Here is a 26,628-nt window from a genome sequence, read left to right as displayed (position 1 = left end):
TGGAATGCACTGTGGACACTTTGGAGCCTCTCAGGGGGCAAGTGTGGAGTTTGCCAACCACCCTGGAGGGCTCAATAGTTACATAATTGCATCATTAGGATGTCCAGTTCAAACCCCTTATATTAATATTGAATTAGGTTTCCCAATTTAGTATTAAAAAAACAACAACACTCTCCCCCACCCCCATCCCCCCTCTCCCCAGCCCCATGAAGAAAACTTTAAAAATTTAAAAAGAAAAAAAAGGCAGCTCTGGGCAATTCACTTTCTCTTCCCCGCCCCTTCCCCCATGAAAAGGAAGATGGCAGCAAGTACAACCGAGGATGGAGATGACAAACGCCCTTGTTGCAATTTGCTTGGTTTCGCATGTCTGGGTGTTGGATGCAGTCCGTGTATGGGGTTGGTGGATAGGCTTGGGTGTGATATTCTTAGATGTGTAGGGAAGTGGGTGAGCAAAGTCAGTGACTCCAGGTGAGGGACGGAGTGCGGGGCCCAAGAGGAAGCCCCATATACCGGCTGCCCCACAGTAACTATCACAGGCTCTTAAAACAAAAAAACAAAAAAAGAAACAAAAAAAAAAAAAAAGGAAGGAAGGAAGTCTCAGAATGTCCTCAGGTGCCCCCCCACCCCCCCATCCCCAGGTAGGTTGCCGCCTGGAACCTCTAGCCCAGGCTGGTGATGTTGGCACGGCCACCAGGGGGAGCCACAATGCGCTGGGTGGTGCGACGGGGAATGTTGTCGTCAATCTGGGCACCTGGGGAGGAGACAGGGGCGGCCATCAAAACCCATCCTGCTAATAGTTCCTGCTTTACACCCAAGCAGCCCAGCCCCAGAGAAGAAGGGCCAGGCCCATACTTGCGGTAAACTACATATAAAAGACCACAGTTTCAGCTTCCTATTGACTGAGACTACATCCAGCCCCTATTCTCATCAGTCAAATTGAGTGTGGCTTTTCTGAAGGCTTCAAGAGCCTGGCTTTTTATTCCCCTAACTCTGTATGTACCTCTGCTGATAAGAATCAAAAATAATGGCAACGTGCTTTGTTTGGAGGAGATAAAATAGAGAGACTACTATGCCCATTTCACTTCCTGAGAAAACTAAGGTTGTTTATTTTTTAAATTTTTGAAAATTGGTAATCCATATGTGGCATACGTGGTAACTCTCTGAAAACTAGAAATACCTGACAAGAAAAAAAATCCCTATCAGATTAACTGTTTCTTTGGCATAGCATAGAGATCTAAATACGTATCTGTGATTCAGGCAGTTTGAAGAGTGGAAGGTTTCTAGCCATGGGCCAAATGGAGGGACTGGAAGTTTCAAGTAGGAAAGCCTTAACATCTGGACCTCTTCCCTTACCTTCCCTGACATCATAGGCTTTATCCAAATAACTAACCACTATCAAATGGCTCTGTTCTAAGCACTTCACATGTATATTAACTCATTTAATCCTCAACAGCCCCATGAGGCAGTGACTACTCTTACACCCATTCTACAGATGAGGGGACCGAGGCAGGGGTGCATCTGGCTACAAAGTTAAGCTATTCAAATTCCAGAATTCCACCAGCTGAACTACGACAATATACTGCACACGTGGGACCAAAATTCCACAACACTTTGTTAGGGTAGACACGGGACTCTGGAGAAACGTCCTAACATACTGGGCTTTAGAGATACAGAGTGTATGCATCATGGCATACGCGACAGAAACTCATGTCAAGATTCTGAAACTCAGGAGCCTGGGTGGCTCAGCTGGTTAAGTGCTGACTTCGGCTCAGGTCACGATCTCATGGTCTGTGAGTTCAAGCCTTGTATCGGGCTCTGTGCTGACAGCTCACAACCTGGAGCCTGCTTCAGATTCTGTGTCTCCTTCTCACTCTGTCCCTCCCCTTCTCGTGCTCTGTTTCTCTCTCAAAAAAAAAAAAAAAAAAAAAAAATTAAAAAAAAAGATTCTGAAACTCATCTGGCCATTTTCTGTAAGTTACATCTACGGGGATATTAGTATCTCTCACAAATATCATTCTAGATTCTAGACCTGCTTGCCCCACTAACGGGGCCCTGAACAACAGGGCCATAACAGTACCAGACAAGCTGAATCCAGACTGGTGCAGGTTCCGGACAGGAGGGGCCTGCTGCTTGGCAGGAGACGTCTTGGCCGAGGAGGCTGGAGTGACAGTCTTGGGTGTCACGGACACTTCGCACACAGGTCCGTCGTATAGGCCACGGGGAACCCCTCTCAGTTCTGCAAGCTGCAAAACACAAGAGCTCATTGACTGAGGCCACATTCGCAGAGGACATCTCCCCAGCACCTCTCCTAAGAGGGAAGGAACAGCAGCCAGGACAGGCCTGTGAGATGTGCGGACGGAGGGACAGACGAGAGGGAGGAGCCGGCACCCAATGCTGCAGGCCAAAGCTCCCTGGAGAGGGACCACGTGTAGCTGGTTACTCCATAAAAACTGACTTAACATCTCTCACCATTTTCCCCCTAAGGAACTTTATTTATTTATTTATTTTTTTAATTTTTTAATATGGGAGTCTCTTTATTTTTTTTTTTACAAATAGTTTATTGTCAAATTGGTTTCCATATAACACCCAGTGCTCATCCCCACAAGTGCCCTCCTCCATGCCCAACCCCCCCTCCCCCCCACATCCATCAGTCCTCAGTTTGTTCTCAGCATTCACGTGTCTCTCATGGTTTGCCTCTCTCCCTTTCCCCCACCGCTTCCCACTTTCTTCTCCCCCATGTTCCTCAGTTAAGTTCCTCCTAATCCTCCTATACGTGCAAACATATGATATTTGTCCCTCTCTGCCTGACTTATTTCGCTCAACATAACACCCTCAAGGTCCATCCATGTTGCTACACATGGCCAGATTTCATTGTTTCTCATTGCCATGTAGTATTCCATCGTATAGATAAACCACATCTTCTTGATCCATTTGTCCGTTGATGGACACTTAGGCTCTTTCCATGTTTTACCTATTGTTGAGAGTGCTGCTATGAACACTGGGGTACATGTGCTCCTATGCATCAGCACTCCTATATCCTCCCCCTAAGGAACTTTAATTTACACCCAAGGCAGAAACCCTAAGCATGTTGCGAAGAGGGTTTGATCTCATATTTAAGATCTGGCCCCCAACTTCCTTGTCAATCTCCCCCTTCCTTTCTTCCCTCGCAGCTCCATCCATTCCCTGCCTCACGGTCCCCAAGCACCAGTGCTATACAATCCCCTGAATACACTATACATTTTCCATGCTCATGACATTCCAATACCTTGTGTCCCTTCTTTGATTCGTCAAACTCCTACTTAACCTTAAAAACCCAACTCAAAATGCCCTCTCCCGATGACACTTTCTCCTATGACTCCACAGCAGTGGCTGCCTCCTCTGAACCTCACTACTCATCACAGCACACACCACAGTTGGACTTCATTCTGGCTGGCTTGGACACACCTGACTTGTCTGCTGATATTCTGAAATAAGAACATCATGCTTTCCTTTATCCCTGAACCATCCCCTCCTCTGCACCCATCTCGATATGCTAACTCGAAGTGTAAGCACGTGTGTAATTGAACTTAACCCATAATAAAAACAGTTCATAAGATCAGAGCTACTCACCCTGCTCCTCGCCTTGATACGCTTGTAAACAAAATCAGGGAAGGGCTTCCGGGGAATGTAGCGCCCAGAGCCTTCAGTGACGTGAAGGGTGCCATCCTCCAGGACGATCTTCCCCTGGCTGATGACCACCAGTGGGGAGCCACGGCACTCCATGCCTTCAAAGATGTTGTACTCAAGAGCCTATGAAGAGAGAGCGCGTAAACGTTAGCATACCGCATTGTCCTGGTGAGATTCAAGTGAGATTCAGTCTGGTGGCGCCCCCTGCTCAGTATCACGCAGATGAAACAAAGGCCCAGAAATGAAGTCCTGTCCCGACTGACCACCCTGGCAGGCACCTCATCTGTCTGTCTTGATTTCCCTGTCTAGAATAGGGACGAATCATCCCCTACTTCTCCAAAATTTGCGAGGCGAGGGGCAGGGGGGACGGCTGGAACAGAAAAACTGTATGGAAAAGATGAAGGCTTGTAAAGGCAACACGAACCTAAAGAAAATGATCCCTTGTATGAGCAGCGGATCTGTCCTCACGGACTCAAGCTCCAGTCAGGCTAAAACCCAAAGGCTTTCTCTGAGCAAGTTGGACGTTTCATTTTGAAATGAGCCATCCATGGACAGGCTTTCCCACTGGCTTTCCCAGTGTTCTAATCTGTCAGAGATGTGGTTACACGGCAGACCCAGAAGAAAAAGACCGTGGCAACTTGGGCCATGCCTTCAATAACATATTTGTAGTCTAGCTAACTTCCAGGATTATGCAGTGATCCTTTTATTTTAAATATTTATTTTTGAGAGAGCGAGAGACTGAGTGTGAGCAAGGTAGGGGCAGAGAGAGAGGGAGACACAGAATCTGAAACAGGCTCCAGGCTCTGAGCTGTCAACACAGAACCCAATGTAGGGCTCAGACTCACAGACTGTGAGATCATGACCTGAGCTGAAGTCAGACACTCAACTGACTGAGCCACCCAGGCGCCCCAGTGCAGCGATCCTGTTAGCTTCAAGCTTTGTAGAGTGACCTCTCCATGCTCCCTCCTGGAAAATATGTGGGAACCTGACAGGCATATGAGTTTGTTGTTGCAGAACAAGGAATAGAAAAGGGGAAGCACTACTCTTACATGCCACAGTCCCATCCCACAGCTTCGACTCACCCACTGCCACTTACCCGCAATGCCCCCCGCTTCCTCCTGCCTGCGCTGTGCACTGGGACAAATGGCTGTGGCCGGAGACTCAACAGGCCGCTCTACCCTCACAAGGCAGCCTGGCCTTCTGGGGAAAGTCAGACCAGGTTATCCACACTAAAGGAGTCAGTCTGTGAATGGAGAACTGTCACGGGTCACTGTAGTTCAGGAGATCTCTGCTTGGTGTGGTGGCTAGAAGTCTGGGGAAGCGCCAGCCTGGCTTAACAGCTCATGTTCAGTGTCAAAATGCAGGGGTGTTGACTAAAAACCGCCAGGAAGGGGGCGCCAGGATGGCTTGGTCGGTTAAGTGTCCAACTCTCAGTTTTGGCTCAGGTCATGATCTCAAGTTTCATGGGTTTGAGCCCCACATTTGACTCTGTGCTGACAGCATAGAGTCTGCCTGGGGATTCTTTCTCTCTGCCCCTTCCTCTCTCTCTCTCTCTCAAAATTAATATTTATTTTTAAAAATATATATTAAAAAAACGTGCAATGACAGGCTGTCTGCACTGCTCTGAGACTCAAAGGAATCCCATGGAAGGTACCCAAGAAATGAGGCAGAGGAACCTAGGGGGTGGAAGGGGGCTCCACACATGCGTTCCAGGACCAAAGTGTGGGCCCCAAGCCTGAGATTGCCTTCCCTACCTGAAATCAGCATGTCTCACAGCTACAGAGCTGTGCACACCGTGGCTCTAGAATGAACTGAGCCCCTCCCTGGCAGCGCAGTGTACCTGCAGAGGAAACTTGCGTTACACCCCCCATTTTGGTGTGCTTTCTCTCACAGTGGTCCGTCAACTTGGGGGACACCTTCAAATCAGAGGCGTCTCAGGCTGGGTGGAATCCAGGCGTTGTGTGTGACCCCTGAGCGGGATCACTTGACTCCTGCCCCAGAGCTTGTTTCTTTATCTGCCTCTCCCCCAGGGCTTCTGTGGCCCTGACAAGAGTGACCGATGTGTGTAGATCGTAATGTCAGGAGCCTATCCTCCCTCAGCTGGCCTCTGACAGGGTGTGCGTCACTGTCTGAGGGCATCAAGCCCTCTCTCTTCCGGGCCACTCCACAGCTAAGAGTCTACACTCCAACAAGCTCCTCTTGCACCTCACCGAAGGGCTGGAGGCAACTCAGGACATGGGGCCGTCACCCTGGGCTCGTATCCCATCCTGCCAGGCCTCAGCTGCGTGACTCAGGAGAAGCCCCTCAGCTCCTCGTCCACCAGGGATAAAGCCTGCCTCATGGCCCTGGCACCAACATTCAATGAAATGAAATGAGGAAAAGCATCGAGCACATTACTTGGCACGGACCAGGCATTTAGGTAATGCTCACTCCTCCACAGCCCGTTTTTTTTTTTTTTTTTAATTGTCCTTTCCCAATAAGACGGCAAGCTCTTTAGTGACAAAGCCAGCATAAGACACATATATTGAGTTTAACTGCCTTTAAATGACTGATCACAAATGCCTACAAGGGCTTTGAGCCATCTCTCATTTTTACAAGATGGGAAGAACCAGGGGCACCCGGGTGGCTCAGTCGGCTGAGCATCCGACTTCGGCTCAGGTCATGATCTCACAGTTTTTGAGTTCAAGCCCTGCATCAGGCTCTGCGCTGGTTTGGATTGTGTGTCTCCCCATCTCTCTGCTCCTCCCTCACTCTCTGTCTCTCTCTCCTTCAAAAATAAATAAACATTAAAAAAAAAAAAAACCCAAGATGGGAAAAACCAGCCCCATGAGCCTAAGTGACTCAAAATTAACAAGCCCAATGGTCAGATCACAGCTCAGGATATACAGAAACTACCCTGTCACACCAGTGGGTAGTGAGGCTGTGCTGCTCAGCAGGTAGAGACATTTTTAACTTACATCCACCCTGGCTCCCTAAAATTACTCATCTGGCTGGATGCCAGAAAATCCAAGCAAAGGCTTAGCAATAGGGCTCTCAGTAATAGTTAGCTAAATCCTCCAAATTAAAGCTAATTAGCCCGGTGGTATGAAACATGGTATTACATGGGGAAAGCCTCTCATTGTATTTTCCCGGATGATTAATGCTGCACAGACGTGCTCGGTATGGACTCTTGGAATCAGGTGAGGACAGAAAAGAGGCACTTCCCCTACGTGGAGTTGCCTGGGAATAAAGGCAGGCCAATGCTATTGGTCTCAAAAGGTTTGAGGGTGATGAGTGAACGGCAGAATCTGTCTTCTCGATTTTTCACATCCTCTCTCCTGCCAGGTGAAGGGCTCCAAAGGCAAACTCCCGAGCGACGTCATGTGCAGCTTACATAATGAGTCCAGTTCACCCTCTCTATCATCTCTGCAGAAGGGAAGGGGAAGCATTTCCTCCGTCTAAGCCTGACCAAGAGGCTGCACCTGCAATCTGGTAGGGAAGAACCCTGGAGCATTTGGGCTTCTAATTCTGGCTCTACCACAAAATAGCTATGTAACGTCACACTGGTGACTTAGCTCTCAAACCTTCCATTTACTTATCTTCCCAATTGCAGTAATGGTGCCACCCCTTTATTGAAAAGGCCAGACAAAGAAGAAATGGGACTGTGATGTTAATGAATAAAAACAGGTAGGTTCCCTGGGCAGGACCCCAGAAGCTCTGCCTGCAGAGGCCATTCTGGACCCCCAAAGTATTGTGACCCAAGTAACAAGTAGCCATGGCTATAAGGTTGTGCCAGGAAGCTAAGCCAGCCAATGCGGAAGGAAGAAAAAAGTTATCTCTACATATTGAAAGCTGAGCAACCTTCCTAAAAGACATCCGCCATCGAGGCACCTACAGGTGTCCACAGAAGCTAGAGGTAAGCCCCATAGCCCATGCACCTCTGTCCACACAGGACAGGCTTGGGATGCAGCAAAAGGCCCAGGGCTGTCCTGGAGGGATGCCTGAAGCCCACCCTAGACCTGCTGTGGCACTTGGGGGAGGTGTCAGTATTTGGTGGCCCAGGCTCTCTGGGGTGGACCATCTAGAATCAGATTCCCTATTTGCCCAGCTTTTCATTTTGATCTTTACCTAGAACATGCTCTCCATTCATTAAGATTTCTTAATGAATTTCTAATAAGATTTCTACCACAAAACACTCCGGTCCTAGGCCCGTTTCTTTTCCAAAGCATTCCCTTTGTGTATTTTCTTTTATTATTTAACACACACACACACACACACACACACACACACACACACACACACAACACACACACAGTTTTTTCTATGAAGAACCAAAGGTATCTCACAGAGGCAGAGCTGACCTCAGAGAATCACAGGACAGTCAGAGACCTCATCTAAACCCAGGTCCGCTGAGGAGCCCGAGACATGACATGAAGCCCCTTGCCTAACGTCCAATTAATACACAGGACATCCCCAAGCTTTGCAGTGTAGAATAAGAAGCAAGAGATACCCAAAACTACAGATCCTAAAATCCTGATCAGAATAGCTGTTGGAGGTAGTTCTTCTATTTGGGAAGAAGTCAAAGTCAATGAACTCCTTTAGGACAAGAAAGAGCATCTGTTGTTAGGTTTATGTCCAGCAACATTGACAGGAGAAAGCAGTGGCTTAAAAGAATCAAAGTGCGCATCTCAGAGTGGACATCTGAATGTTTGATGCAGGTCCCTTCTGGCAAGCACTGCATGAGAGGTCCTGCACCCAACCTCTGCACCCATGGGATGGTGCCCAACTTCCAGAAGCTTCTGATGTCCTGGGATGACTTTAGAGGCTCTGAAGGTCTACAGACAAAGACCTCCATCTATAAAGAGTCTGTGGAACTCCAAAATGGGGATAAGAGTAACAGTCGTACTGATTTACTGACCTCACCAAAGATAAGGAGGTAGCTATTTTTTTCTCAACAAATTGCAAGTTATAATATATCACAGGAAAATATGTAATATATCCTGGGGTTCATTCCTATCACAGTAAGTTCTGGGGACTCTTCCTGCCTCAGTCTCTTTCTGTAACTATAATTCATTCAGATTGATCCGTGCAGTATAACAGGACTTACACTGTTGTGGGTCTTGGCAGAGATGGTTTTCACACTGTCGGGGTCCCAGATGACCAGATCAGCATCGGATCCCACAGCAATGCGGCCTTTCCGGGGGTACAGGTTGAAGACTTTGGCTGCATTGGTGCTGGTCACGGCCACAAACTGGTTCTCATCCATCTTCCCCGTGACCTGAGGAGCAAAGCACGCACACACAAACATCAAATGTGGGTTACAAAGTTGAAAGGGGCAATGTGACTTAGTAAAAAAAAAAAAAAAAAAAAAAAGGCACATGCTTTGGATACACAACACAATTTAGACAGATGTAAGGGCATTGTGCTGAGTGAAAGAACCAACGTCAAAAGGCCACATACCATATGGTTTTTATTTGTATCCCACTCTCAAAATAACAAAGTGACAGAGACGGAAGACAGATGAGGGGCAAGGTGGAGATTCCTCCAGGGCTTAGGGGCCAGTGTGGCTATCACAGGACAACACATCGGGGGTGTTTGGGGTGATGGAGGAAGTCTGGGTCTTGATTGTGGTGGTGGCTACATGAGCCTACATATGACAAAATGACAGAGCCATACACACACACACACACACACACACACTGCGCCGCTATTCAATGTGTAGGCTTTGATAAGGTACCATAATCATACTTTGGTGAAACTGGAGGAAGGGTACACAGGACCTCTCTGTCCTGTCTTTGTTTACTACCCCTGCATCTATAATTATCTGATAGTGAAAAGTTAAAAAAACATTTCTGAAGGGGCTGCAATGCCTCTTCAGGAAACATCGCTTCGGGGTGCCTAGGTGGCTTAGTTGGTTAAGCGTCCAACTCTTGATCTCAGCATAGGTCATAATCTCACAGTTCATGAGTTTGAGCCCCACATCAGGCTCTGTGCCGACAGTGTGGAGTCTACTTGGGATTCTCAATCTCTCTCTCTCAAAATAAATAAACATTTAAAAAAAAGGAAACATTTGGCCTGAATGACTGTCCTTTTCAAAACTACAGGCATAGGCCCAGGCTTGCAGTCTAGCCAACCTAGAGATCCGAGACTGGTCCCAGCACCCGGTCTGGGCATCCGTGTCATGCTGTAGATGCTCATCAGTTTCCTCACGCACTGCCCTGCAGTTTCTCATCTCTACAGCTTATATTCCTCTTCCCTTTAAATGCAGAATCAGAGAAAATGACTGTCAGTCTCTGAGTTAGGGAAACTACTCTAAAGCTAGGAGAAAAACAAGCCAGTATTAAGAGAGAGAAAAATACATATGGCCAATAAGCACATGAAAAAAGTTCACTTTAATCAGTTACCAACGAGCTTAAAATGTAAAACAAATTCACCCATCTGATGGGCAAAGTTCTATTTTTTGAGGATAATACCAATTTGGACCTGGTAGAAGAAAATGTCACATACTGCTGGCAACATTCAAATTGGTGTAATCTTTCTGGAAGAAGCTTTGGCGATATATAGCAAAAGCCTTAAAAATACACACCCCCAAGGTGCCTGGGTGGCTCAGTTGGTTAAGCATCTAACTTCGGCTCAGGTCATGATCTCACGGTCCGTGGGTCAGGCTCTGTGCTTACTGCCAGCTCAGGGCCTGGAGCCTGTTTCAGATTCTGTATCTCCCTCTCTCTCTGACCCTCCCCTGCTCACGCTGTCTCTCTGTCTCTCAGAAATAAATAAATTTTTAAAAAAATTAAAAAAAACAAAAATATATATATACACACCCTTTGGCCCAGGAAATACCACTTCTAGAAATTTCTCCTACGAGCACCATTAAAGATCTATCTAAGGAGGTGTTTACAAGATGTTCATCCCAGTTAAAAACAAAAAACAAAAAACAGAAAACAACATAGAGGCACCCAGTGGTTCAGTTGTTAACTATCTGACTTTTGATTTCGGCTCAGGTCATGGTCTCACGGTTCGTGAATTTGAGCCTCACATCTGTCTCTGTGCTGATAGCACAGAGCCTGACTGGGATTCTCTCTCTCCCTCTCTCTCTGCCCTTCCCCTGATCTCTCTCTCAAAAATGTATAAACTTAAATAAATGCTCAAAGAATTACAAATGAATTATGGTCCAGCATTAGGATGGAATCTTCTGCTACTAATGACCAAGTTTTTTAAGTATATTTAAGGATGTGAGGACATTGTCATGACACTGTTTTAAAACAAGCCCACATTATATACTAATTACAGGGTCTATCCATCAGGAAGAGGTAACAATTATAAATGTCTATGCACCAAATATGTAAGCATCCAAATACATAAAACATTAATCACAAACAAAAACAATCTTATGGACAAGAATGTGCTAATAGCAAGGGACGTTAATACTCCAGTTACAGCAATAGATAGATCAACTAGACAGGAAATCACTAAAGACACTATGGACGGGAATGACACATTAGACCAGATGGATTTGACAGATATATTTAGAACTCTACATCCTGAGGCCATGGAGTTCACTTTCTTCTCAAGTGTGCATGGCACATTCTCCAAGATAGATCACATACTGGGACATAAAGCAGCCCTCAATAAATATAAAAGAATTGAGATCATACCATGCACACTTTCAGATCATAATGCTATGAAAATTGAAATCAACCACAGGAAGATGTCTGGAAAACCTCCAAAAACATGGAGGTTAAAGAACACCCTACTAAAGAACAAATGGGCCAATCAGGCAAATAGAGAAGAAATTTAAAAATATATGGAAACAAATGAAAATGAAAATGAAAATACAACAATCCAAACTCTATGGGATGCGGCAAAGGCAGTCCTAAGAGGAAAGTACATTGCACTTCAGGGCTATTTCAAGAAATTAGAAAAAGCGCAAATACAAAAATCTGACAGTGCACCTAAAGAAACTAGAAGCAGAGCAACAAAAGCACCCCAAACCCAGGAGGAGAAGAGAAATAATAAAAAGCAGGGCAGAAATAAACAATATAGAATCCAAAAAAATAGGTGAACAGATCAATGAAACCAAGAGTTGGTTTTTTGAAAAAAATAAACAAAATTGACAAACCTCTAGCCAGGCTTCTCAAAAAGAAAAGAAAGAGCACCCAAACAGACAAAATCATGAATGAAAATGGACTTATTACAACCAATCCCTCAGAAATACAAGAAATTATCAGGGAATACTATGAAAAATTATATGCCAACAAACTGGACAACTTAGAAGAAATGGACAAATTCCTAAACACACATTCACTACCAAAATTCACACAGGAACAGATAGAAAATCTGAACAGACCCATAACTAGTGAAGAAATTGAATCAGTTATCAAAAATCTCCCAACAAATAAGAGCCCTGGGCCAGATGCCTTCCCTGGGGAATTCTACCAGACATTTAAAACAGAATTAATACCCATTCTTCTCAAGCTATTCCAAAAAATAGAAATTGAAGGAAAACTTCCAGACTTATTGTACGAAGCCAGCACCACTTTGATTCTCAAGCCAGACAGAGACTCAGCAAAAAAAGGGAACTACAGGCCAATATCTGTGATGAACATGGATGCAAAAATCCTAAACAAGATACTTGCAAATCGAATCCAACAGCATATAAAAAGAATTATCCACCATAATCAAGTGGGATTCATTCCTGGGTTACAGGGCTGATTCAATATTCGCAAATCAATCAGTGTGATATATCACATTATCAAAAGAAAAGATAAAAACCATATGATCCTGTTGATAGATGCAAAAAAAGCATTTGACAAAATACAGCATCCCTTCTTAATAAAGACCCTTGAGAAAGTCGGGATAGAGGGAACTTACTTAAACATCATAAAAGCCATTTATGAGAAGCCCTCAGTTAACATCATCCTCAATGGGGAAAAACTGAGAGCTTTCCCCCTGAAATCAGGAACACGACAGGGATGTTCACTCTTACCACTATTGTTCAACATAGTGCTGGAAGTCCTAGCATAAGCAATCAGACAACAAAAGGAAATCAAAGGCATTAGAATTGGCAAAGAGGAAGTCAAACTTTCACTCTTCCCAGATGACATGATACTCTACATAGAAAACCCGACAGACTCCACCAGAAGCCTACTAGAACTGATCCATGAATTCAGCAAAGTTGCAGGGTACAAAATCAACATATAGAAATTGGCTGCATTTTTATACACCAATAATGAAGCAACAGAAAGATAAATCAGAAACTGATCCCATTCACAATTACACAAAAAACCATAAAATACCTAGGAATAAACCTAACCAAAGATATAGGAGATCTGTATGATGAAAACTATAGAAAGCTTATGAAGGAAATTGAAGAAGACACAAAGAAATGGAAAAACATTCCATGCTCATGGATCAGAAGAATAAACATTGTTAAAATGTCATTTCTACCCAAAGCAACCTACACATTCAATGCAATCCCAATCAAAATTGCACCAGCATTCTTCTCAAAACTAGAACAAACTATCCTAAAATCTGTATGAAACCACAAAAGACCCCAAGAGACATCACAATCCCAGACTTTAGCCTCTACTACAAAGCTGTAATCATCAAGACAGTATGGTACTGGCACAAAAACAGACATATAGACCAATGGAATAGAATGGAGACCTTAGAACTGGACCCACAAATGTATGGCCAACTAATCTTTGACAAAGTGGGAAAAAATATCCAATGGAAAAAAGACAGCCTCTTTAACAGATGGTGCTGGAAGACTGGACAGCAACATGCAGAAGAATGAAACTAGATCATTTTCCCACACCATACACAAAAATAAACTCAAAATGGATAAAGGACCTGAACGTGAGACAGGAAACCATCAAAACCCTAGAGGAGAAAACAGGAAACAACCTCCTTGACCTCAACTGCAGCAATTTCTTACTTGACACCTCCCCAAAGGCAAGGGAATCAAGAGCAAAAATGAACTATTCGGACCTCATCAATATAAAAAGCTTCTGCATGGCAAAGGAAACAATCCATAAAACGAATAGGTGACTGACAGAATGGGAAAAGATAGTTGCAAATGACATATCGGATAAAGGCCTAGTATCCAAAATCAAAAAGGAACTCACCAAACTCCACACCCGAAAAACAAATAATCCAGTAAAGAAATGGGCAGCAGGCATGAACAGACACTTCTCCAAAACGGACATCCAGATGGCCAACAGACACATGAAACAATGCTCAGCATCCCTCATCATCAGGGAAATACAAATCAAAACCACAGAGATACCACCTCATGCCAGTCAGAGTGGCTAAAATGAACAAATTAGGAGACTACAGATGCTGACGAGGATGTGAAGAAATGGGGACCCTCCTATACTGTTGGTGGGAATGTAAACTGGTGCAGCCCCTCTGGAAAACAGTGTGGAGGTTCCTCAAAAAATTAACAATAGAACTCCCCTATGACCCAGCAATAGCACTGCTAACAACAGAACTCCCCTATGACCCATTTACCCAAGGGATACATAAGTGCATAGGGGCACATGTACCCCAATGTTCATAGCAGCACTCTCACAATAACCAAAACATGGAAGGAGCTTAAGTGTCCATCAACGGATAAATGGATCAAGAAGATGTGGATTATCTACATAGCAATGAGAAAGAATGAAAAATCTGGCCATGTGTAGCAACATGGATGGGAACTGAGGGTATTATGCTGAGCGAAATAAGTCAGGCACAGAAGGACAGACACCATATGTTTGCATGTATAGGTGGATTAGGAAGAGCTTAACAGAGGACCAGAAGGGGAAAAATAGTTGGAGAGGGAGGGAGGCAAACCATGTGAGACTCTTGATGCTGAGAACAAACTGAGGGCTGATAGGGGTGGAGGAGAGGGGAAGGGGGGTGATGGGCATGGAGGAGGGCACTTGTTGGGATGAGCACTGGGTGTTATATAGAAACCAAATGACAATAAACTATTAAGGAAAATTTTTTAAAAATAATAAAACAAGCCCAAAACAGTACATATGTTGCCAATGTTACCTACATACTCACACATATATGATACATGTATGTACACTCTTGTACTGGCAAAAACTGAGAAGATGTTTCCCAAAATCTTCCTTGTAGTTATCTGAAAGGGGTTTTTACTCATTTTCTTATTCTTTTTGGAATGAGGATATATGGCTTCTGTACTCTAAACAAATCATTAAGAAACAGAAAAACCTGTTCTTTCAAACACTGAAAATGGAAAAGCCTGAAGCCCCCCAAGAAGCTGGTCTATGTTCAAAGCAGGCCTGCCAGAGTCTGGAGCGGGCAGAAATGCAAACTCTAGGGAGCCCTAACAGACAGTTTTAAGGAAATTGTGTCCATTTCCCAGAGTAGAAGATTGACTGAGACAGTCGCCAGGTTGTTAAGGAAGTTTCTTCCTGACTGATCAAAAAAGTCATATTTTTTATTATTCTTTCTTTTTTAAATTTTTTAATGTTTGTTTATTTCTGAGACAGAGATAGGCGTGAGTGGGGGAGAGACAGGGAGAGAGGGGGACAATCTGAAGCAGGTTCCAGGTTCTGAGCTGTCATCACAGAGCCTGATGTGGGGCTTGAACTCACAAACCACAAGATCATGACCGGAGCTGAAGTTCGTTGCTCAAATGACTGAGCCACCTACGCACCCCAAAGTCATATTTTAGAGTCTCGGGGTTTGTTTGTTTGTTTTTCAGTCTCACTGGTTCACAGATGATAAAGGTAAGAAATACATAGGTATTATTTAGGAAAAGAAGGCCTATAAGGAGTGGTCTTGGATTCCCAAACCTAAAAAATATTGTCACAGAAGCACCAGCTTCTAGAATTTTCTCAGCTGCCACATCAAGGCTTCCATGAGACTCATGGCCCTCAGACAAGGGGCAGGGGGAAGTGGACACTAATCCCCGAGTGAGGCCCCTGCTCCTTACCACAGCTTTATCCCAGATGACGGACATCCGCTCCTCCGTGCCATTGGTGCCTTCAGGGATCAGGGTGAAGTTGTCCTTTCCTACAGCCTTCTGGGCAGTGTTGAATGTGCAATGGGCGCTGCCAGTGACCTGAAGATCTCCACTGGAAGGAAAGTACACTGCTGGCTTAACTCATCTTACACCCCAAGTCATCCTTGGACATATTTTTTTAACTTGTGAGGCCACTGAAAGATTTAGAAACAGCCCTCAGGAGATAGGAAATTCTGGGAAGAAGGGACGTGGTACCGAAGCTGCGTACTACTGCTGTAGATCTACATCTACTCTGTGAGGCACCACAGTGGAACCCTTCTAATCCTTTATTCATCCCCTCTGGTTGACTCTCAAGACAGCCCAAGAGTTTTACCTAGAATTTCCCTGAAGGACAGCGTCAGAGTGATAATCCCCCATTACCGCTTGGCTATCTGAATTTGGAGAACAGAGATCTGTTTGCAAGGCTGACTCTGCCCACCAGGCTGGCCCCGGACAAGTCAGTCTGGTCCAAGGAGAGCCTGAGAAGGGGGAGTGTGAACATGTCACCAAAACTTACCAGGACAGCAAGGAGTTGAGAAAGTCCGGGGTGGTTGGGTCAGGGCTCAGGGGTGGGGAGGTGACAAAAGCGGCGGCCTTGGCCCAGTTCTTGCTCCAGTAGTGGGAGCCATCAGTCCCCAAGCTGGCGGTGATGGGCTCACCATACACGACGGTTCCTGACACATGGGAAGACAAAGCTCAGTAGGACACAAGGGAAAGAAACCACCCTACTAGGAACCACCACCGTCTGGCAGCAGGCCAATAGCTCACCATCCCTTGCACCCTCTCTCAGACGCAAGGACACACGTGGCCAAACATGTCCACCGGCCAAAGTCACCAATTGAACGTGCGCTCCCCATGACTCCACCTCTGGGCCCCCGCTCTTGAAACTCAACACACTCTCCCACCTACTGCACTGCTGACTCCCATGTCTCCTAACAATCCCCAGCTCAGAATGCATTCAAGCACCCAGTCCTGAGGGCTGTTGACACTCTTATTTTGGGGTGACCCCCAAACTTGACCTTGTTGCTTACCAAACACTTTCTCTGCCTCCCAACACTGCCAGCCCTCTGGGCACTGTCTGGCTCTGGCTCCTGGGCTGAGAGAGGAAGGTAGACATGGTATCAGCGGGCTGAGGCATTTGAGAAAATTTATACAGCCCTCCAGATGGGTCCAAGAGCCAGCCTGATCATGGAGTCACTGCCTGAAGGCAGCTGTCCTTAAGAGCCACCAGATGCAGTGCCAACTTGGTGAGACAGAAATAAAGGGCTCTGCACAGTTATGCCACATAGGCGTTAGCATATTTGGAAGCTTGGTCCAACTTAACATACTGTCCAAGAATGTCGATTCCCTGATGCTCACTCAAATCATGTCCTCCTCTCTGTCCATTCAGGTGCAAGCCAGAAAGTCAGGAGTCATCAACCCACTGAAGGCCCATGCTTCAGCACCATAAATACATCCTTCCCTTTCCACCTCACATTCCTTCCCTTCCATCAGGCCTTCTTCCTTTCTCCCCAGCTCATTCCAACAGAACCTCCCAACTGGACTTCAGGTTTACTTTTGCTTTCCCAACTTTCTTCCCTGCCTCTTTGCTAATTCTCCAGGATACTTCCAGAATGATCTTCCCTATGCATAATCTTCCCAAGCCCTTCTCTTGCATAAAGCCCTACGGAGCTCTTTTGCTTTCAAGAATGGAAATAAACTCCTCCCTGAAGCATCGAATGCCCTTCATTTTCCAGTGTCATATCAAAGCTCATCCCTTCCAATAATCATCCAGTTTGGGATTTTTTGATTCTCCACTTGAAGGAGAATTCCTGAAGAAAAAGAGTCAGTCTTCACATAGTAGGCACTCAATAAAGGTATGTCGAACTGATGAAACGGTGTAATGGTTTCTTAATTGAAGGCATCAGGGCTGGAACTTCACTTAGGCCAGCCTTGCCACTATTAAGAATGTGCTTCTCCTCACCTCCTCCCATCATACGGAGGGCTGACCCCCCGTCCTCCACAGCAGTCCCCTCAGGATTCCCTCTTCTCCAAGGTCAAACACTTCCCAGCCAGGAATGCAACTCCTTTCCTCTCCCCAGCCTCTTCCAAGGACTGCTCTCCAGATAATATAGTACAACACCCTCTCTGCTGCTCTGGAGCTGGCCCCCTCCAGCCTCAGGAATTTCACAAAGGAGCCGCCCTCCAGCCAGGGAGCATTAGAGGCCACGGGCAGGCAGCTCACTTGAAATCAAGGAAATCAGTAAGGATCCCCAGGCAGGAGAAACCAATCCACGGCTCCAGAACCTGGGGGAAGCCTCACACAGCGGGAAGCCCTCAGGCAGGAAAGGGCCAAAACTTAGAAGCATCTGGAAGGGCTCCTGAGTTCCTGACCCACTCAAGCCAGCTGGCAGCTGCCCAAACTGCCTCAGCTCCTCCGGAAGTGGAAAAACCCTGCACAAGGAGCAGGCCTTCGCTGTCGCCAGGGCCACTTAGGAAGTGCAAGTGGCTGAGCCCCTTGGCTCTCACAGGACCTGAGGCTCCTGGCTTTTGGTTTGCACATCCACTGCAACTGTGTGAGCTGAGTATAGCTCTCTGGACCCAGCCAGGAGAGAAGGTGTCAGCAGGTCATTAGGAAAACAAAGGATCTGTAATCCTAAAGGTTTCCTGCTTTGGTTGGGAAGGTTAGAAAGAGAGGAACTGCTCAGAGAAAGAGGCTGGTTAGACCTTCTTTGAAACTCACTGGTTAAGCAGGAGCATTTCCTGGATTTTCCTGTGACTTGCCATGGCTCCCCCTCTCCCCGAACCTGCCCTGTAGTCCTGCCTTCAGGAGCTTTAGCATGAGGGGCAGCTGGTTCCTGGAACACCTCCTGGAACCCACAAGTGCTAGTGCCCTTGACTAAGGCCTTCAGCTCACTCTGCAAAACACAACTTGGACCGGGCTGGGCCCTCGTTCATTCTCATTCTCGCTGCATGGGAACGTGCACCTCCCTGCGAAGGAATGAAGCCAGCCTGCAGCCTCTGGAAAACCCAGAACAGGAGACCAGAACCTGCCTCTCTGGGCCCAGGCTGAGCCAGGACTCCTTGGCCAGGGCCGGGCTAAGACGGGAATATGGGAGAAGGAGGGAGACATCATGTCGCTCATTCCAGCTCTGTCCTGTTCAAATTTCAAGGGATTCAGAGGTCCTTGCTGGCTTTCCACTGATTTTGTTAGCCCCCAAAGGTGGGGCAGGAGTTAAACCATCCTGTAGAAAGCCTCCTCCTCCTGTGAGAGGTAGGTGCATAGGTGCGGGGCCACCCAGGACTCATGGCCCCCTAGTACCTCTCCAGGGTCCCGCTTCCATTTTATAAACACTGATCCCGAGGGAGCCATGAACGAGCCTCTGGACCTCAATCAGGCCACAGATGCCACTAACCTGTGTGCCAGAAATAATTACCAATAATAATAATAAGCCACAAAATAGGCTTAAATGGCCTTTACAAGTTCCTCTAAATACGTTGCTGACCCTTTCTTGGCAGCAGTGAGGCCTCCATGATTTTCTTCTCCAGGGAGAGGCTAAGGGTGGAGGATGTGACCCTGAGCCAGCCTTTGGCAGGCTCTCTGGAAAGGCCGGGAACCGCAGGGCCTTGGGGGTGGTGTTTATTCACAACGAGGGGCCCGAATGCATTTATGAAGAATGAATGCAAGGCTGGGGCTTAGAAATGTGTGACAGCTCCTGGCTCTGACAGTTCAGTCCTTTACCATTAACTAGAAGCAAGATGACAATCCAGAGTAGAAACCTTGGAAAACCACATAGATGTATTACAAAACACAGCCACAAAAGCACAGTACAAAACCAACTGAGACAGTGTCTCTCTCTCTCTGTCTGTCTCTCTCTTTCTCTCTCCCTCTCCCTCGCTCCCTCCCTCCTCTCAGAAAGCCCATGCCAGAACTCAACAGCCTAGGGCTCGTCTGTGGATAACCCTGTCAAATTTTGGTACCAAGAGTGGCTCCAGAGGAACAGAATCAAGTTTTCTGAATTGGTTCTGGGGCTTCTAGAATTGCCTCTCTAATCTGATTTGATTTAAAGGCACTAATGCCACTGTTTCTAGTAGTCAAGAGAACACTACTAGTCCGTGGTGTGGTAGGGCAAAACAGATGCACAAAATATCACCACAAGATACTCCTTATAAACACATATCATAAGAGGCTAAGTCTGGGTTGACCAGACTCCTTAGAATATTTTTGTCAAACTGAGTAGAAGAACACGGTTGCCTGGTTGCTCCTAATTATGCTGGAGAACGTGGAGAAAGAAAAAGCTGAGTCCAGGGATTCAAACTCCCAGCCCAAGTGCTATATAATTGACCCAAGAGTTTCTATGTCTGCCCTGAAAGAGAGCCTTCTCTCCAGGAGTCTTAAGAGTTTAGCTGGCTGGATACCAAACACACATGACAACACACGCTGAATTCCCAACCTGCCTCTAGACAGCCTTCAGGCCCAGGCTGCAACCTCCACTCCTCCCTGAGTCTCATCTCCAAGCCTGCCTGCCCACCCTGTAGATTTCAGCCTTGACAGTAACCACATTGAGGACAGCCAGTTCCTTCAGATCAATCTCTCTCTTTCCTTTTTTTCTTCCTTTCTCTCTCTCTCTCTTCCTTCTTCCTCCCCACCCCTCTCTCTCTCTCCTGTATATACCAATCTTCTGTTTCTCTGAATGGCCCTACCAGATTTTAGTGAGATTTTATGCTATTCGCAAGCCAACCCACATACCACTCTTTGGGTTCAAGGTTGTGAGGTTGCGCATTAGTTTCATACTAAGGCTTCACCCCCAAGTTGGAGGGTCCTCTCAGGCTCCATGAACCCAAGTTTTTCATGATGCTGGAATCATTCCTATTGGCCCACAGGGCATAGGAAGTATTGGCTCAAGTGTGGGTTCCCAGGGTTTAGCATCCTTCAACCGTCACCAGATGTTCTAAACATTTCCACATCTGGGTTACAGGGTGGGGAGAGAAGGATGGAGGAGGAGGTCGATCAGAGAAGGCTACTAGGCATTACCTCCACGCTACCATTCATACACAGAAGGTACCAGAATAGAGTTCACTCATGGACAAAGTGTGGTCTAAGGGAGCCCATTCTAGAGAAATCTCCCAACTAGACCCTCAGTGGGGAGAGAGGTGGCCAGGAGTCTGGAACTATGGGCTGGATGATCTGGGGCAAGATATTTACTTTCTGCATTTAATTTCTCTTCCATGAAATAAGCCTTATTAAATTGGCCAACGTCTAAGTTCTTTTGGAGAGTAAAATTTGTCCAGAATATTCTTTTCTTGGTTGTGTCTTCACCTTCTTATCTGCAGAATGGGGTGGTTGATACGTGGCCCTGCTGAGTGGCACAGAACAGAGGGGGGCAGCGTGTGAAAATTTGGCTCTCCGGGAAGACCACGTGTGGTCGTGCTGGCTCAAGGCATGTGGAAGACAATCTCATTTATATTCATCTCACTCTCTCACTGACCCTGTACGTCCTGTCTTAGATTTAGGACCAGCAAGGTTCTAGATGGGGAGGGAGGGGGACATTAATAAAAAGACATAAAATCATGATCTTTCAACAGCTCTCATTTGTAGAGAAATGTTGGGACCCCTCATGCAGCCTGACCTCTCTGAGACAGGCGAGGTGCATGTCCCTAAACGCTGGCCCCTTCCCTTCCTCTGTACTCCAACCACCCTTGGCTCACCCCTTTCATAACACTGACCATTTTCCACTGTGACTTTCTGTGTGTCCCGCCCCTACAAGTGAAGGAGGTGAGGGACTTCTTGAAATATTACATAATAAAAGTTTGCTGAGGGGGCACCCGGGTGGCTCAGTCAGTTAAGCATCCAACTTTGGCTCAGTTCATGATCTCATGGTTTCTGAGCTCTAGCCCCACATTCAGCTTGCTGCTGTCAGCACAGAGTCCGCTTCAGATCCTCTGTCCCCCTTTCTGCCCCTCCTCCCTCGCACTCTCCCTCTCTCTCTCTCAAAATAAATACTAAAAAAAAAGTTTGCTGAATGAATGAAGAACCTCTCCATCTTACATATAAAGAAATGGAGCAGCAAAAAGTGGACCGTGCCTCACACTTGCTACCTGGGACCACAAGGACGTAGCTGAGATAGAAAAGAATCCTTAGCAGGAAACCCCAATCTTAGGTCAGCAGGTATCTTTGCTATACTTCTAACCAGCCCTTCACTCCTCAGTCCTGAGAACAGCAGGTACAATTATTACGTACATTATCTTTGTATACATGTCTTTACGTACATTACCTCAGTTAGACACCATCTTTGCCTTTCAAGATGAGTTGCTACTGCAGATGGGAAAATGAGATCTAGAGATAGTGAAGGATCACCCACATCACATGCTGGTGCACAGTGAGCTGGGAATTGATCCAGGATAGGACATTGATCCTGGAGCGCAAATGAGTAACACAATCGTATCCTGTTTTCCTTCTCAGCTGTTTGGGAATCCTTGCTTCTGTATTATGCACGACTCTCCTCAGCATCAAGCTCTGGTTTCTACCAGGTTCATTAAGAAACTGAACCCCAACAGATACCAGCATTTCTCATATTAAAATAACCTCAAAGCATGAAGGTAACTGAGATATTCACGTGGCTATTCAGACCCAAAGTCAGGCACCTGACAATCAAAGTCTGATTCCACCCCTCGTTAGCTTTGAGCTCCAGGTTTCTCAGCTGCAAAGTAAAACAAAGTACAAAAGTTCTGCCCGGGCTGCCTCCCAGAGTTGTTATGAAGTTCCAACAATATGGAAAGACTCTGAAGAGCCCAAAAGCAAGCGAGAAGCTCACATTCTTGCTCATTAGCACTCAAATGCACCAGAAATTCCTCTCTGGCAGCTCAGGTCCATCTCAAGCAAAGGGTTTCACAAACTAAAGGGTGACAGTCTGAATGCAAAAGCCACCCCCGGGAACCATGATGCAGGCACAGTTGGACAGGCACATGGAAAGTACTAGAACAAAGAGACTGAGGTAGTCCCTTCTTAGTGCTCACTGCCCAATACAGACACAGGGTCTAAGTCCTAAAGACAACACAGGGACTACACCAGGCACTGAGTCATAGATTACTGGAGCAGAACTGGACTCTACAATAACACAGATCATCTCCACATCTTCAAATGAAGAAACCGAGGCACAGGAAGGAAAAGCTTTGTAAAGGCCAGCAGGGCTGGCTCACAGGCCAGTACTCTACGCCCCAGACCAGGGAGGGTTAGCTCCACCTGCCCGGGCCAGGGTCTCGTGAGAGACGGACTCCTCTATCCTCCAATTTGGACAAGTGAAAATCTGAATCAGAAAGCAAGTCCTCAAGTTTTACATGCTGTTATATGGAACGTTTAATTATATTAAAATTATGTTAAAATATCTGCTTAACTCTTTGTTTATTATTATCATCTGGGTCCAAGATGGTTAATAAAATAAATAAAAGAAATGGCTCCCTAACTTCATTCCCCTTTCCAGACACTGTGCCAATTGGCCAGAGGCTCTATGCAAGCAACGGTTCTGTGATTCATGGTGGGTGCTGAGGCTGATGCAAACAGGTGCCTGGGTGACAAAGGGCCCAGGTACGGGAGGGTCACTGATAGGAATCATCCACCGTGTCTCCTAGAAAAAACAACTCAAAGTGGATTCTGAGTGGATGACCTTACTTATTTAGGGGAATGCTTCTTTACTGCAAAAAGGCAAATCCTGCAGTCGCCAGCAGAGGGCAGGTTTCCAAAAAGCTAGGAACGCACAACCCTGTGCTGAGAAGCCTAAGGACAGAGGCCCTGGGAGAGCTCCAGGGAACCGGGGCAGGAATTGCTGGGTCCATCTGGAAGCCATCATCTCTGGGGACAGGCTGACTCACTGGTCATTGAGCAATTTGCTCTAGGTCTTGTACCAAGTTACCCACCAGTGAAAAACTCCTACAGTGCTCCTTACCCATGCGGATCACATCCCGCAGAGAACTAGAAACAGAAGCATAGAGGCCCAATTGCTTCTTTAGAAACAGAGGAAGAAAGATAGAGAAAGATAAAGGGAGAGAAAGAGACTGAGGGCGAGAGACAGACCAGGAGAAAGCTAGACAGAAAGGGAGAAATGATGAGGCCAGGATGCACCCTCACAAAGTCAACTACACGCAATTAGGCTGTAGGCAGAGCCACACCCAGCCCAGGACACGTGGTGTGCTTATGCAAACTCACAAGAGGACTCTGCTGCATTCATAATGTATAAGGTGCTCCACGGAACAGCCTTCGGAAGCAGCAGAAGCTGTATTTAGTAAATTAGTTTCCAAGACCCTTCTCACTGGATTCCCTAAGTACTAACAGCGCCAGCCTCAGCCCAGAACACATCAGTGTAATTTACAAGAAGCGGCTCCAGCACCCAGAGAAGCAGACCTGAGGAGCCCGGGGGCAGATCCCCTGCCCTACGCCCCCACGAGCCTCTCTTACTTACCCCAGCAGAAATCACTACCAGCCACGGAGCGGGGACTCGTTTTGCAATAGAACATTCCCCACAAGGGTTCTGTGGCAGATGGAGGCTGACACCATCTGTATATGTGCTAAGTTTATTTAGACTGCAGCAAATTAAGTCCAACTTTTCTATAGACGCGGGGGCAGGAGGGAAATGCGCCTGCCCACCCACTCTTCACAGCGCGCGCGGCTTTAAATAGATACTGACAAGGCGGCCGCCGTGGAACCGAGAGAGAAACTGGAGCTCCCTGCCTCACTTCAGCGGTAATTAGGTTAATGCTGGAACGTGATAAAAGCAGCCCACTTGGCATGTAGGTCTGGAAACGGAGCCCTCCTCCCTTCCTGACCTACCCGACGTCACACAGGCGATAAGGTAAGGCTCACCCTTTTTCCGGGCCTGGGCAATGACTTCGGCTGCGCTCTTGCTCATCACCTTGGTGACGTACAGGGGGCAGTTGGTCTGGTTGGCGATGGTAATGGAGCGATTCACGGCTTCGGCCTCGACCTACAGAAGAGCATGGAAAGTAAGAACTGTGCCCACTCCATGCCCCTCTAACTTCAACCCACCCAGAGAGGCCAAAGGAAGAAGAGGCTGCCGTGTCTTCCGGGTTTTACCCTGAGTGGCATCCCAGGAGGGGGATGTGACTCTCCCAGTGTCACTCAGCACCGATGGGTGGAAATGACCTGACAAGTGGCTTGAAGAGTGCCCAGCAGACCCACGACACTGGCCTCAGCCTGGAGCTGGTGAGAAATGCAGATCCTGGGGCTGTTCCCAGGCCCCAGGATCAGTAACATTGGGGATGGGACCAAGAAATGTGGTTAGGCCTCACAGCTCTGGGTGATCTTCATGCTTTGCGCATGGAAGAAAGCCACTGGGCGGGGAAACTGCTCCCAAGTCAGTGCGTTCACTGTAGCTGCATGGTCTTGAGTAGAGACATTCAGTGGTGAGGTTTCTGTGCTCGGCTTCTGTCCGACACCCACATGAACCCTAGGAACAGTGAGACCTCACGGGGCTCTGGGAACGGAGCAGGCTTGGCTGGGAATGTCCAGCAACGGTCCTCAATACCTGCTACACGTCCAAGGCCGCACACTACTGGTACGCCTCCCGCATAAGATGGGAGAGCCACTCTAATAAGAGGATTCTTTGAACCTGATGCTTCAGTGAATAATATTTCAAAGACCCTGAGTGATTACTGTTAAATACCTGACCAGGTCGGACTATGAGATCAAGGTGTACCTTACAGACATATGTGTATTTAGAATGGGCACCTGAAGGAACATGGGAAACTATAGAACAATGGATCTCAAAAAGCCTCTTGCTCCTTCTTAAATCCTGGGAAAAGCTATGGTTCAACTCCTTGAGGCCAGGGGCTGGGTTTGACTCAGATGTTTGTATGGTCTGGGCCCCACCCCCGATGTAGTTCCATGGGACTCCATTCATTCCCAGCACAGTGCCTCGTCCACAGCCAGCCGCCCAGACACGTTAACCGAACAAATGAATTACTTCACGTTAATGGTGAGAGTGAGGCCGTTCTATCATGAGCTGCTATTTTTTGTAAGAAATAGCTGAGCTCCTAACTGAATTATCTTAGCTAACCAAGTTTCTACAGGAGTGTGGCCAAGAGCTGAGGCTCTATAATTGCATTAACTGGTAATCTAATTTAATAAATGAAGACAACTCCATTCACGTTTGCCCTTTCAGGCATCAACTTTGTGAAGAGAGAGGTCTCAAAATTCAAAGGCAGACCAAATGGCTCTTGAAAAAGCTCATTAATCGTCCAAACGTTTTTAATTCCTAGAATAGCTGCTCCTTCTCCTTGACTCCAGTTACCACAGAAGTGCCTCTGGCCCGGGGAGGCACAGAAGAGGGAGGGATGGCCTGAATCTCTGCGGTCACCTCAGAAGTCTACAATGTGAAGCACGGAAAGGACTCTTCTAGAATCTTCATGGCTTCCCAGGAGTGACAGTGACTACTCAATTTATTGGCCCAACACAAATCCTTCTGAAAGTGGACAGAGGCACTATTAATGACTGCATGGGGGCAATAGGCATGGCCTACAACTATCCTGGGTGAACTGGAATGTGAAATTGGACTAATTAGGGAATAAATAGAGCAAAAGTGCCAATTCTATAGAGGGGCCTACCCCTTCGGGACTTCCCAGGGCCCTGTCTGGATTGGCTAACCCATTGTGAGGTAAGCTCTGGCCCCACCCCTGCCCCAGCAGATGCCGGTTGATGGCAGACACCTAACTACAGGGCCACCTCATCGAAAGAAAGGGTCACTTAGACCCCACCTCTCTGTGTTCCACCCAGAACCGTGGAGGGATCCACACTTACCCTTCTGTGTGTACCTGTGCAGGCCCCTTACACACAGGGAACTGATTTAAATAACTAACCTAAAATATTATGAAAATAGTATTACAGCTTAAAATTTAAAGAAAATTTGTCTCATTATAAAGGATTTGGGGGGGTCATTGAGCTTTGATGACTTTTAAGACTGGGTACCCCAAGA

General features: G+C 46.7%; 1 protein-coding gene across 1 annotated transcript in view; it reads right to left on the bottom strand.

The window, feature by feature from the left end:
* Positions 1–216: 216 nt before the first annotated feature.
* Positions 217–26,628, bottom strand: part of LOC120244098 (dihydropyrimidinase-related protein 2) — a 76,013-nt gene continuing 49,601 nt past the window's right edge. The window contains exons 8-14 of the mRNA XM_039250438.1: positions 24,501–24,621; positions 16,182–16,338; positions 15,596–15,737; positions 8,753–8,923; positions 3,610–3,789; positions 2,078–2,243; positions 217–751 (exon numbers count right to left, since the gene is read on the bottom strand). Of these exons, the coding sequence (XP_039106369.1) occupies positions 660–751; positions 2,078–2,243; positions 3,610–3,789; positions 8,753–8,923; positions 15,596–15,737; positions 16,182–16,338; positions 24,501–24,621 (1,029 nt within the window). The 3' untranslated portion in view covers positions 217–659. The remainder of the gene's footprint in view (positions 752–2,077; positions 2,244–3,609; positions 3,790–8,752; positions 8,924–15,595; positions 15,738–16,181; positions 16,339–24,500; positions 24,622–26,628) is intronic.

The sequence above is a fragment of the Hyaena hyaena genome, unplaced genomic scaffold, assembly GCF_003009895.1.
Source record: "Hyaena hyaena isolate Hyena2069 unplaced genomic scaffold, ASM300989v1 scaffold_370, whole genome shotgun sequence".
NCBI classification, from domain to species: Eukaryota; Metazoa; Chordata; class Mammalia; order Carnivora; family Hyaenidae; genus Hyaena; species Hyaena hyaena.
The sequence above is the reverse complement of the archived record's forward strand: the minus strand, read 5'-3'. Positions and strand labels throughout refer to the sequence as shown.